The 14,704-nt window shown below is 37.4% G+C and overlaps 1 protein-coding gene across 2 annotated transcripts in view; it reads right to left on the reverse strand.

The window, feature by feature from the left end:
* Positions 1-14,704, reverse strand: part of Snx14 (sorting nexin 14) — a 62,937-nt gene that overhangs the window by 23,531 nt on the left and 24,702 nt on the right. Inside the window, exons 6-16 of one of the 2 annotated variants that reach the window (XM_021206637.2) lie at positions 14,137-14,224; positions 10,891-10,975; positions 7,655-7,811; positions 6,584-6,659; positions 6,037-6,081; positions 5,855-5,935; positions 5,650-5,764; positions 3,735-3,890; positions 2,692-2,816; positions 2,473-2,531; positions 1,273-1,299 (exon numbers count right to left, since the gene is read on the reverse strand). In XM_021206637.2, the coding sequence (XP_021062296.2) occupies positions 1,273-1,299; positions 2,473-2,531; positions 2,692-2,816; positions 3,735-3,890; positions 5,650-5,764; positions 5,855-5,935; positions 6,037-6,081; positions 6,584-6,659; positions 7,655-7,811; positions 10,891-10,975; positions 14,137-14,224 (1,014 nt within the window). The remainder of the gene's footprint in view (positions 1-1,272; positions 1,300-2,472; positions 2,532-2,691; positions 2,817-3,734; positions 3,891-5,649; positions 5,765-5,854; positions 5,936-6,036; positions 6,082-6,583; positions 6,660-7,654; positions 7,812-10,890; positions 10,976-14,136; positions 14,225-14,704) is intronic. The other variant, XM_021206636.2, reaches the window with a different exon arrangement.

Below are 14,704 nucleotides of genomic sequence, written 5' to 3' on the forward strand. Positions count from 1 at the left end.
AAGGGGTCTGCAACCCTATAGGTGGAACAACAATATGAACTAACCAGCACCCCCAGAGCTCATGTCTCTAGCTGCATATGTAGCAGAAGATGGTCTAGTCAGCCATCATTGGGAAGAGAGGCCCTTGGTCTTGCAAACTTTATATGCCCCAGTACAGGGCATATAAGGGGCCAAGAAGGGGGAGTGGGTGGGTAGGGGAGCAGGTGGGGGAAGGTATAGGGGACTTTCAGGATAGCATTTGAAATGTAAATGAAGTAAATACCTAATAAAAATTGAAAAAAGAAAAAGAAAAATGTATCTACTGAAATAATTCAGCAACTAGAGATATAAAAAACATGGATCACGTTTCAAAGGTACCATATCTACTGTAACAAGATTATTTCATACATTGTCTTTGGAACAAAACAAACTTATTTTAAAGCTAGAAATCTACTAGTAAGTAGTAAATAGTACTAGAAACAAGCTAGACTCTTTTTATCTAAACAAGCATACAGTTAAAAGCAAGCATGCAGTTTTTTAAATAAAAAAAAAGTAACAGTTTTAGATATTATAAGCTCTGATGAACCTATTTCCAGATGAAAATAAAAATACTAAAAACTCTAGATCCTACATTGCCATTCCAGTCTCTAGAATTTAGAGTCTATAAAACAATATAGGTTTTGAACTACAGCTTTTTTCAAAAGTCTCATTTGTGATTATGCCTAGATCCACAGAAACACCATTATATTTACTTGGGGCAAAATAAATAAGTAAAAAGTAAAACTCACAATTCTTTAAATACAAATAATTCTAAAAATTATTCAGCAGCCCTCCTTATCCCTTAAAGGGAGTTAACAACTCTTAAGAGATACTGGTAGATAAATAATAAAAATATCTTAATATTATCAGAACATTTTATTTCATAACTACATGCTATTTCAAAAATATTCCTAAGAGCCAGGCAGTGGTGGTGCACACTTTTAATCCCAGCACTCAAGAGGCAGGTGATCTCTGAACTCAAGGCCAGTCTGGCTTAGAGATCAAGTTCCAGGACAGCCAGGGTTACAGAAAGAAATCAGGGGGATTGTGGGGGTGGGGGTGGGGAGAGGTATTTCAAGTCCAAAATAGAAATTCACTTTAAAAACTTATCCTAAATAATTTATATCAATGCAGGGACATCACTGTGCTTCATATTTTTCCTTTTTAGTTGCACCTAGGTTGCCTGGAGTGAACTCTCTAGATTAAAACAGACAATTTATGCTGGAAAAAAAAAATCACATGCTCAAGACTTACCGGAAATCATCCAAACTTAGGCTACCTCTGCAATATCAGATATGTGAGATTATATGAGGAGAGGAGGAGAGAGAGAAAGCCCAGATATTAAATATGTTTCACTTTAGAATTCAAAATCAAATGTAAAAGCTTCAAAGTTATACAAGTGAGAAGAAATCCTTATGAATAACACGATACAGGGCGGAAACCAGCACATAGCTGTTTGGGTATTTGTGATCTAGATTACTATGTTTTAGAAAACAGTGTGTTGGAAAATCATTCACCATTTTCTTTTCCTTAGATGTACCATCGGATACAGCACAAAATACAGAGAGACTAAACTAACCAGCAGAAGCTCAGGCTTTTCAGTACAGAATTGTGTCCATGTTAGATGAACTCACTCGTGATCTTAACACATTTTAGCCTGAGGTAAAAATGAGTGTTTCCCAGGCATGGTGCCTCATGCCTATGCCTAGGATGTATCCTAGCACTGCTGTAGTTTGAATCTAGCTGAGGCTGAACAGTAAGCTCTTGTCTCATACACACAACAGAATGTTGGGGACGGGGCACTAAGGATGTCAGTAGTAATATTGTTTGTCTAATACATATGATGCCCTTGACTCAATCCCAAACAAACAAACAAACAAACACAACTTTTTAAAGAAATCTTGAAGCTAAAAAATATATTCCTAAGGAGTTGTACTTTGAATACACAATAAAGTGGGTCAGACTTAGCTATATGCACTAAAAATTTTCTTTTAAAGTATAAGTAAACAAAATGTAGACAAACCAAAAAATAAAAATCTTCTTTAAATACTTTAAGCCATTTAACAGCAAACTGTCTGGCTACTCTAAATTTCCAATTAAAGAATGTTAGCAAACTCTTCTACTGATTAAGTATCAGAGAAGAATCCTCTTAAGTGTGACAGCTAACATTAAAGTTAAGTAAATACAGAGAAAAACATACTTTAAATGGCTGTATTAGTATCTGTATGTCCAACCTGCCTTTTTTATATTTTAAAACTGGGAAAAGGTATACAAAAGATACGGGGTGCCCTTAAAAAGGCAAAGAGAGCTTTCTAGCACTGAAGCTGGAGCCTTTGACTTACAGTCATCTAGCAGGTGGGTTTTATTTAGGCAAACAATGAAAAAGACTATAATGCTATCAGAAAATAGCAAAGCAAGTTAAAACCAGTACACACCCAGAGGCAAACTGCTTACCTGTTGAATTTGGAATTGCGTGTGGGTGATTCTGCACCTCTTAAAAGTTGCCTAAAATACTTCAAAACAACAAAACAAATTAGGATTAACAAAACAAGTACTTGACATTGAAATACACTACTTTATCTTACTTAATCTTGCTTTTTTTTTTTTATTTATTTTGCTACTTAAATCACGTACCCAACACTATCAGAGCCACTCTGAAGAAGCCTGACTCACCTCATCACTGTGGCAGAACATAGGGGCAAACACATTCTCCAACAGGGAAAGGACATGCTCATACGCTTCAAAAAGACACCTCATAGTTTGCAGCTTCACAACATCTATGTATGGGCCTTCAGCAACTATTTTAAAAAATCCAATTGTACAAGTTATTTCTGAGTAACAGAAAGGTGACATTCATTTAAATTTCACTATGTGAAATGAACATACAAACTATGTTTAATAGAAACTTCTACAGAAGAAATCTTACTAGAATGGGAAATGAGAATGCTTTACCTCCAGCTCAGAGAAACATTAGTTATGTGAGTTGTTTTATCTTATGGATTCTTTTGAGTGTCAGGGTCCCACTGAGCAGCCAGACTCAACTGGAATTTTCTTGTAGGACAGGCTGTCCTTGAACCCATGATCTTCCTGCCTCCACCTCCAAGTGCTAAGATTACAGACATCCACCTTCATGCCTGCCTCAGTTATATTTATAGTGAACACTTCTCTTCCTCAAAGCTTTAATCTTGTCAGTAAAATATGTTAAAAAAAAAAGTCTTAACTAAGAAAGTTAATAAAAGATCTCTTAACAGCTGCTGGAATGACTAAAAAAATATGTGAAGCGCTCAACTGCTCTTGCAAAGGACTGGAGTTCAGTTACCAAAACACATGTTGGCAGCTCACAACCATCAGTTCTAGAGGGCTCTAAAACCTCTGCCCTTCAAGGGCACCTGTGCACATACGTGTACACACTCGAATAGACACACACACACACACACACTTGAAAATAATTATTCAAGTAATAAAAAGTGCCAGGAGTGGTGACTCGTGCTTTTAATCCCAGCACTGGGGAAGCAGAGACAGACAAATCTCTGAGTTTGACCAACCTGGTCTATAAAGTGAATTCCAGGCTACCCAGGAATACACAGCGAGAGGCTCCTCCCTCAAACAAATAACTGTATAAATTAATCTTTTTTAAAAGTAGAAAAAGAGACATGAAGAAAACTCAGCAGATGGGAACAACGCCGACCACCCATGCACTGTCCTCTCTGACTTACTTCTTTGAATCTCTTCTACAATGAAGGGATCAAACCGAATTTTGTCAATGCTTTCATCCAAGCAGTATGTTTTATAAATCTTCTGCAATTCCTCATGTAGAGACAGCATTTCATCATTTGATAACTCTGGTCGCAAAATTCTATCATTAAATTCCTCTAACAAATCAGAGAGAGATTAAGAAAAAAGTTAATATAAATGCTTTCACAAAAATTTCATATTCTTAGTCTAACTAAAAGCAGAAAATATAATCAAATTAATTATTTTAAAGTTTTAGAAAAGGACTTGAGAGTAGAATACTCAGATAAAAAACAAATTCAGCTGCATTCCTCCTTAGAATAGGGAACAAAATACCCATGAAAGGAGTTACAGAGGCTAAGTTTGGAGCTAAGATGAAAGGATGGACTATCCAGAGACTACCCCACCCGGGGATCCACCCCATCATCAGCCACCAAATGCAGACACTATTGCACATGCCAGCAAGATGTTGCTGGAGGGATCCTGATATTGCGGTCTCTTGTGAGGCTACGCCAGTGCCTTGCAAACACAGAAGCGGCTGCTCACAGTCAGCTATTGGATGGAACACAGGGTCCCCAATGGAGGAGCTAGAGAAAGAACCCAAGGAGCTGAAGGGATCTGCAACCCTATAGGTGGAACAACAATATGAACTAACCAGTACCCCCAGAGCTTGTGTCTCTAGCTGCATATGTAGCAGAAGAGGGCCTATTCAGCCATCACTGGGAAGAGAGGCACTTTGATCTTGCAAACTATATATACCCCAGTACAGGGGAATGCCACGGCCATGAAGTGGGAATGGGTGGGTAGGGGAGCAGGGGTGGGGGGAGGGTATAGGGAACTCACGGGATAGCATTTGAAATGTAAATAAAGAGGGCTGGTGAGATGGCTCAGTGGGTAAGAGCACCCAACTACTCTTCCAAAGGTCCAGAGTTCAAATCCCAGCAACCACATGGTGGCTCATAACCATCCGTAACAAGATCTGACTCCCGCTTCTAGAGTGTCTGAAGACAGTTACAGTGTACTTACATATAATAAATAAATAAATCTTTAAAAAAAAATTAAAAAAAAATGTAAATAAAGAAAATAATCTAATAAATAAATAATAAATAAATAGAACCATCTGTTAGTTCTCCTTCCAAAAAAAAAAAAAAAAATTCAGCCAGGCAGTGGTGGCACATGCCTTTAGTCCCAGCACTTGGGAGGCAGAGGCAGCCAGATTTCTGAGTTCAAGGCCAGCCTGATCTACAGAACGAGTTCCAGGATAGCCAGGGCTATACAGAGAAACCCTGTCTTGAAAAACCAAAAAAACAAAAAACAAAAAACAAACAAACAAAAAAACAGATACAAAACCAAACAAACAAAAACCCAAATTCAACAAGATTTTTATGTTAATATAAAATATATAAACATAAAAATGTATTGTATGGCTAGCAATACAAATTTGCTACAACAGAATAGTAAGCTTATTTGTAATATTTTCTATAAAGAACATATTAGGTTAGTTTCTCATACCAAAGATCTGTCAAGATTGTAAAATCTGATCGCTCACTAAGTAATAATGACAATCCAGCTCGTAAAGTTTCTCACAAATCCAATGTGCCGTGATATTCCAGCTTGGCACTCCTAACAGAATGCTGACACAGTGGTGCAGATCTGAACTGTGAGATCTTTGACACAGCACCACCACACTGGATTTTTAGAGATTCTTTTCTGCTACTAGGATCTGACTGCAGGCAATGAAGGTCATGCCCCACCTCGAAAGGACCAGACAGCTGGAGCAGCTCAGTCACCCGAAACATCTAGTAGATTAAATGTAGGCTGGACAGCAGAGCTGCTCTAAACAGCCAAAGCACTACCAAGCACAAAGAAGTCACGGGTGAGACGCAGAGGAAGCCTCACCGACAGTCAGACAGAACTGCAGGACATGCACGGCCCCTTCTTGTTTCAGGAAGTTCATAAAGCGAAACAAAAGGTCTTGTTGTTCTCTGATTTGTTTCAATTCTAACTTCAGCACCTTGTCACAACATGAGAGGAAGAAAGTTAAAGATACATAAATGTATTTTAAAACTGTTATCTCAAAAACATTAATGCTGAAAACACTCACAGATGGCTTCTTATTTCTAGGTTCCGCAAATTTCTGCAGGAATGGCACCAAAGGGGAAGCTGGTTCAGTCGCTTTTTCAGGCTTTGAAGAAACAGAATTATCAATTCAGTAAAATTCACACTAGAGTTGGTACAATCCAAATGTAAAGTGGTTCCAAGTGTCACAGTATGCTCAATACTCACAGGGCTGTCGTCTATGAAGATGATAAGCAAATGATTGACAGTATCCTAATGGGAAGTAAGAAGCACAGGTCAGAATAACCCACTGTTATGTTCTGCCAAGAGTTCTCAGAACTTTCACATTATCAAGTTTGCTAGAAAAATAAACAGCACAGTGACTGGCTAAATATCTGTATCTGTGTATTACAGAGGGACTCCTAAAGAACTACAGTCAAAGGCTGTAGCTGTCTGAACCAAAGTCAGAACTGTTAAACGTGTCCATCCAAGAACGAATAAATAAGCAAAATGTGACACACACATAGAACGGATTATTACTGAGACCTGGCAAGGAAAGGACTACTAAAATATGTTATACATCTGCCAAGGAATTACTGTCTATGGGTGTAGAATTTACAGGGTTTTCGTTTCATTAAGATCAACACTTTGGAAGGTGATGGTGATGATCACTCAAATAGGCACATGTTTCAAAACAATGTACTATACACATAAAATGGCTATACAGTAATTCAAGTGTATTGTATAAAAAATTTTTTAAAAAAATTAATCTTACTGGATCAGCTAGGAAATCCAAAGAAGGAAGAAACACAGAACCAGATAGAATCTCTCTTATAAGTAATGTCAGGGATCTGGAAAGAGAATAATAATTCTGTATTTAATGACTTACACAAGTTCCTCATTTTCAAGTACTTCTGAACTAACTAAAGACCCTACTGAAATGAAATTACGGGGATGAACATGATAGCACATGCCTTTAATCCCAGCACTGGAGAGGCAAAAGCAATTGGATCTTAGTTCAAGGCCAGTCTGATCTACACAGCAAGTTCCAGGTCAGCTACAGGCTTGATCAAAACACTAAAATACCTCTACCAACATGCACTTCTATATCGTCTAATGATTAAATATTTGCAAGTACATCACTGAGCTGAGCATGGTGACACAGACAGACCTACAATCCTGACATGGGAGACAAAGCAGGCTGGGAACACTACGTACAGCGTGGCCATCTCAATGAATGGAAAGGAAGAGAGGGAGAGCAGACAGAGGAGAGAGGAAAGAATGAGCCACCATTTTTCCCTCTAAATTGTTTTTTTACTGTAAATAACAATCTAAGAACTATCAGGGTAAGAGTAATGAAGTAACGTATAGGCAAAATCCACATATACTTCTCTAGAAGAAGGGGGAATGGAGGGAAGGACCCCTAATTATTCTTTCCAGCTGGACAGCTTAAAACCCAAACTTGTCTGCAGAGTATGCTCAAGGTGTTTCTGTCTATAAGAATCATAGTATGCATGTCTTTAAAAAGGAACATCAAGAAAATAAAGAAGAAAGATTGCAAATAAAATTAAGTGTACTCATTTATTTAACTGTGATTTCTACAATCATGTTTAATAACAAATTCTAAGGCCAAATAACAAATACTCAGCACCTAAACTAGCATTTTAACATCTGACCAATTTATTCTCAAGTGAAAAATTATTCATACCATAAATCTGTACCAAGTTTTAGTGAAGCCTTATTATAATAAAACAGCAACATGCATGCTATATGTATATGCTATATGGATATACTCACTACATACATATACAAACACTACTATGACACTTTTCTAGTGCATTTATACCTGCAGTCTGTTGCTTTAGGAGGCAAAATATAAGGAAAAAGTAACTCAGTAAGTTTCCGTAAATACTGTAATTCATCTCTTCGACTTCTCAAAGCCACATGAAGCTCTGGACCATATTCTTCTAAAGCAGCTTGCTGTAAATACTCCGTGTTTTTTACTGTAAATAACAATAAAAACTATTGGGTGAGTTATAATATATTCAATTACTTCATTTACATTAGCATACAGAACATGTAACCTCATTCCTTCCTAGCCCCTGCTTTCTGAATAGAAATGGAAAATTTTACAGAAATAAGACATAAAGGAAGAATTTCTCCTCTTCCATGAACTTACTTACTGCAGTGGTTTGAATAGGGATGACCCCATAGGCTCATACATTTGAATGTTTGTTCATTAGGGAATGGTAATACTTGACAGAAATTAGGACGTGTGGCCTTGTTAGAGTAGGTGCACCTTGTGAGACGTGTCACTGGGAAGGGCTTTAAGGTTTCAAAACTTAAGCCAGGCCCAGTGTCTCTTTCTCTTCCTGCTCCCTGCCAATCCACATGTAGAACTCTCAGCTACCTCTCCAGCATTACGCTTTAGGTAATGGGCTAAACCTCTGAAACTGTAAGCCAGTCCCAATTAAATGTTTTCCTTTATGAGAGTTGCTGTGATCCTAGTGTCTCTTCACAGCAATAAAACATTACTAATACACTTTTTTTAATAAATTCATTTTCTGAGTCTTTTTCCCTGAGCAAATAAGAATTTAAACTCATGACTTGTATATTATATACTAACAAATGACTTAAGTGGGGCAAGGGGAACTATAGAAAATGTGCCCTAGTAGTCACAAGACTTATTCCTTCCTGTTTTTATATCAATATCATCCAGACAACCACTAAGAGTATGGAAGAATGTGGCCTCTCCAGCTAGTGTCACGTTTTTAGCCAGATCACAGTCTACAAGAAAGATAATTGAGTAATCAAAAGTAACCATTGAAAAGATGAAGAAGAGCCCTAGCTCTTTACTGCTTATAAACCAGTCTGTCATTAACCTCCGGAGGATAGTCAGGATGCTTGAGGGGGAGTCTAATAAGACAGAAGACGACAAATCTAGCCTTCTTGTTGTGCAATTATTACTGTAATATTGAAGTTATGTGGCTTTCTGAAATGCATTATTCAGAAAAATAAGAGAGATATTTGTTTCCATATGTTAAACTTTGTCATGCTAGGTTAAAATCTTAAGTTGGAAGAATGATTTATTACAGATTTTTGATGAAGGGAAGAAATTAATTATGTTACTGGAAGACTGTCTATAAATAATCAAAATATTTAAATAGAATATATTTGATATTAAAAAGCTACTGAATATTGTGGAAGATAAGAAATGTCTAGTCAAGTAAAAAGTTGGCCTAGTTAAAAAAAACAACAAAAAAAGAAACCAGTCTGAAACAGATGTGACTCTGAATGACACTAAGGAAAGGTCAAGCCTACTGATACTTTGTCCTATGTTTCCTCTGACCATAAAGTACTCTTTACAAAACTGGTACAAAGAAGCCACCTCTTGTCTACTCTGACAGTGAAAGTCAGGCAAATCTTAGTGTACTTTTTAGTCAAGCATGGTGATGCATACATGTACTTGCAATGCATGCAAGGTAAAGGCAAGAGAATCAGAAGTTAACTGCATTGGTTACATAGCAAGTTCAAACCCAGCCCGAACTACAGAAGACCCTGTCTCAAATTAAACCAACCAAATAAATAAATTAGTATTAGGTTATATGCATGCAAAATCTTTTAAGCTCATTCATATTAAGAATGTTTTAAGGGTAAAGTAATTTTTACTTATGTGGCTGGTGCCCAAAGAGGCCAGAAGGGGGCACTGGATACCCTGGGATTGAAGTTCAAGGTGACCTTGAGCTACTCTGGGTGCTTGGAATTGAACCTAACTCCTCAGAAGAGCAGCCAGTGTTCTTAACCTCTAAGCCATCTCTCCTGGTAAGTTTCTCTTTTAAAACACATATATTTATTATTTTTAAATTATGTATATATGTATGTGCTTGTGTTAATGTGCACATAAGTACAGAAGCCTCCAAAGTCCAGAATAGGATCTTGAAGTCCCTGGTGCTAGATGACAGGTGGGAAGCCACCTGACATGGTTAATGAGAACTGAACTTGTGTCCTCTACAAGAGCATATGTGCTCTTAATTACTGCGCCACCTCTCCAGCCCAAGGGTAAAATTATTTTTGTTGCCATTGTTTTGAGACAATATCTCACTATGTAGTCTTGGCTGCCTATGTATACCAGACAGGCCTCAAACTCACAGAGATCCCCCTGCTTCAACCTTCTGGGTGCTAAAATTTAAAGTGTACACTACCACATCCAGCTCCCAGGGGTAAAATTCTTCCCTGATGCAAGAACACAGAATAATTTTAAATGCTAGACCCGTAGTCTTATTTATATATTAATCAAATCTACTTACAGCACAATTTCACAAAATAGGCACTAGCTAAATTAATTGAGGTTGTGAGGAATGGAAAAATGGCTTCGTGCTCAAATAAGGGCACACTTCAAGCTATTTCTCCATTGCAAAACACTCTGAGCTTTCTGTTATAACAAGGTTTTAGAAGTGAAATGCAAATAGTAATACTGAAATACAAGCACAGTATTCTATGTAGTCACCTATGCAACATGTTATTCTTCATAGTTCATTTCAGAGAGCACTGAGGAAGAATATCAAACACAGAAAACCTCAGTCTCACACAGAAGCAAATACAAAGAACAGAACTGTTAAAAGGAATATTTTTGGCTTGATTTTAGAGCAAGGAAAGTCCTTAGTCAGCATTTCCTCACTCAATGAGAAAACACTTAATTAACACATGCCTGCTGTAACTCACATCAGCAAAAGGCCGACAGTAACTTTAAAGGGGGAGGCAGGGAATTAGCAGAACTGTGGTATGGAAAACAAACAGGCAGGGAATTAGCAGAACTGTGGTATGGAAAACAAACATGATACACGAATGACCTAGAACATGATACACAGGATGACCTAGAACAGTCTGAAACTGCAGAAATCATAGAACCTGGAAAGGGACCTGAGCGACAAGAGCAGACCACCATTCAAAGAAAAACTGGGTTCTTTTCTTTTTAAAGCTATTCTCAAAGATCCTGTGAATAGCACTAGTATGTCAGTACTCACATAAGTATTTTTTTAATGTACAAACAAAATCACTCTAACTACCATAGAAAACTATTACCTTTCTGTCTTGCTTTAACAATCACTTCTATATGTTTCATTGCTGCTTTTAATAGTTTCTTGGTTATAATAGATGGAATATCCACCTAGAAAAATGAACAAAAATAAGACTTAAAAAATACTTACTAAATTGAAATAGCAATAACACTGTATTTACAATACTAGAACGAAGCTAAAAAGGACTAAAATCAATATAATTGATAAGAATATATAATAACAGAGATTATACAATTCAAAACTCCTCTTACCACACACACACACACACACACACACACACACACACAAAAGATAAGTATCTGAGATGGTGGACGTGTTAACTATCTTGTCTTCCTCATTTCACACCATACTGACATACCCTAACATAATTTGTATCACAAAATATACACAGTTTTAAAGTATGTGATGGTTTGTATATGCTTGGCCCAAGATGTAGTACTGTTGGAAAGTGTAGCCTTGTTGGAATAGATGTGACCTTGTGGGTGTGGGCAATACCCTTGTCCTAGCTTCCTGGGAGTCTGTATTCTGCTAGCAGCCTTCAGATGAAGATGCAGAATTCTCAGCTACTCCTGTACCATGCCTGCCTAGATGCTTCCAACTCCTGCCTTGATGATACTGGACTGAACCTCTGAACCTATAAGCCAGCCCCAATTAAACACTGTCCTTTATAAGCCTTGCATTGGTCATGGTGTTTATTCACAGCAGTAAAACCCTAACTAAGACAAAGTATCTACTTAAAATAAAATAAACACTGGGAGGAAAAGGCTTTGAATGGACGTTACTTTAAAGAAGATATACCACAGCCAATAAGCAAATGGAAGGATGTTCAGCATGCCTGGCATCAGGGACCTGCAGACCAGTTACAAAGCACCTTTCACTCACTCAAAGCTAGGTAAGGAGAAACAGTGATAGAGAGGGTGTGACCACATGCACCCATCATCCCAGGAGGGAGAGGCTAAGACCTACATCAACATCTAAGGCTACCTTGGAACAATTAGGGAGAACCTATCTCAAAGGAGAGTATGAATAACAAAAGAGAGTGAGGGGAAGGAAGTGAAAATGACACGTTCACACACACAGGTGTGGCAACGCAAATGCTGCAGCCACTTTGGAAAATACTCTGGAATCTAGCTCCTGGAAGAATGAAACAGAGAACTCTATCTCACAAAGCAATTAACTATGCTCTTAAACACAGACTCAAGATTAATGAAAATATAACTATCAAAATATAAATCTTCATGAGACTTAGGTTGAAAATAAGCTAACTGAAAAATAATGAAATATGGTATATTCAGCCATCAAAAACTGAAGTGCAGATATATGACTGTACTGGCTAGCTTTGTGTCAACTTGACACAGCTGGAGTTATCACAGAGAAAGGAGCTTTAGTTGGGGAAATGCCCCCATGAGATCCAGCTGTGGGGCATTTCCTCAATTAGTGATCAAGGGGGAGAGGCCCCTTGTGGGTGGGACCATCTCTGGGCTGGTAGTCTTGCGGTCTATAAGAGACCAGGCTGAGCAAGCCAGAGGAGGCAAGCCAGTAAAAAACAACCCTCCATGGCTTTTGCATCAGCTCCTGCTTTCTGACCTGCTTGAGTTCCAGTCCTGCATCCTTTGGTGATCAACAGCAGAATGGAAATGTAAGCCTAATAAACCCTTTCCTCCCCAACTTGCTTCTTGGTCATGATGTTTGTGCAGGAATAGAAACCCTGACTAAGACAATGACAATATAAATGAATCTAGAAAACATTATGCTAAGGGAATGAAATGCCACAAAAGGCCATGTATTAAATGATTCCATTTACATCAAATATCTAGAAACATGGAGACAGAGAGCAGAATGACTGTTGGCCATGTGAGCAGATGGGGGATTCTGGGGAATAGATACAAGGTCTCTTTCAGATAACAAAAATATTCTGAAATTGATTGTATACGGAATGTATGCAGAACTTTGACAATACTACGAAAGGTCAATGAATTCTACACTTTAAATGGATGGAAATATATGTGTGCTATATATCAATAAAACTGTTATAAAAAGTAGAGTACGATGGTTAGTTACTGTACATCTATAATCTCAGTCCTGTAGAGGCTGAGGCAGGAGGACTCCAAGTTTGAGACAAGGTGAGAAGACAAAAGAAAAAAGAACATATGTATGTGCTTGTGTATGTAAATATTATACTGCAAATACAAGGTACTACTGTTGTAGAATCTCTAGGCTAGTTCAAAGCCTAACATGTTAGTTCTACTAATACTATTAATTAAATCATTTGAAGAATAATTTATTTAAAGTTGTTATTTAAACGAAGTATCATTAGTCATCTGATCTCTCTCCTGCACTTTCCTCCTCCCTCGTGTGTGTGTGTGTGTGTGTGTGTGTGTGTGTGTGTGTGTGTATACTCACAACCTATGGAGTCTTATTTGTATGTATTTACTGATCCCTTACAATTGGTGTCTGGACTTGGATAAAAAAAAAACAAAAAGAAAAGTAAGTGAAAAGGGGAAGGGGAGGAGGTGGAGGAGACTGGTTCTCCATCTCTCAGCAGCCACTGACGGCATACAGCTCTTGGCTAGGGGTAGGGCCTTGTAAACTCTCCTTCTATCCATGTTGGCACGGCAACCGGAAGACACACCATTTTTAAATTTCACTTGCTTTGCCTATTTCCTTAAAATTGGAATTCGTGGATATTAGCCCTATTTTATTTTTCCAATTTAACAGGTTACAGAATAGTACAGTACAACAACACATTTTCAGTTGGTCACTGGCCATTTTATATTTTTCTTTTGTGAACTCGATGAATCAAGTGGACATAAAGCATTTAACATGGTTAAACTTTTATTTATTTTGTTTATTAATGACATATTTGCATTCTAATTTATTCTTTATACATTTAATTCTATTGAATTGACAAAGCAGTATAGAAGTGTGTATAGCCAATGAACTACACGTATAGGTAAAATATCACTCCTAAGGATTGTATAAGGCAGATCATAATCATTACAATTTATATAAACATATTTAAATGAAACATGATATTGTTTTCTATATGTCTATATTGTTGTCTTTTCATTTTTAAATTCCACAAATTAAAAAAAAAAGGATTAAAGGAAGCCAACTGCTCAATGGGACCAACAGTGATTGATCAACATTTAATCTAAAAAACATGAAAAATAAATACGTCTACTATAAGAGAAAAACCAAGATTGCCATAATGATAAAACTCCAAATTTCTCATTATAAACATATGTACCTTGTGAATTCTTCGCACTAAGACAGATGCAAAAAACCGTAAGGTGATCCTCAGCTCATCTACAAAGGACTCATCGTCCGTCACATCCCTTCAAGCAAGGAAAGACAGCAAACAGTTAGGAGGTCTGAGACACACAGCTTCACCTTGCTGGAACCAAGAAAAGAAGCCTCCTTTTGGCAAAGGCTGCCCCTGAGCTACATACCCAGCCTACAACCGTTTTGTTTGTTTGTTTTGTTTGTTTGTGGTTCAAAACAGGTTTTCTCTATGTAACTCTGGCTGTCCTCAAACTCAAGAGATCTACCTGCCTCTACCTCCTGAGTGCTAGGATTAAAGGTGTATACCACTACACCCAGCTAATTTTAGTGAAATCCTTTTTTTTTTTTTAATTTAATTTCTGTTTTATTTCTTCCAGCAGGGTTTTACTATATAATTCAAGCTGGCCTTATGCCTCAGCTTTCCTTTTTTTTTTTTAAGATTTTATTTATTTATTTATTTATTTATTATATGTAAGTACACTGTAGCTGTCTTCACACACTCCAGAAGAGGGCATCAGATCTTGTTACGGATG

The sequence above is a fragment of the Mus pahari genome, chromosome 10 (assembly GCF_900095145.1).
Source record: "Mus pahari chromosome 10, PAHARI_EIJ_v1.1, whole genome shotgun sequence".
Lineage (NCBI taxonomy): Eukaryota > Metazoa > Chordata > Mammalia > Rodentia > Muridae > Mus > Mus pahari.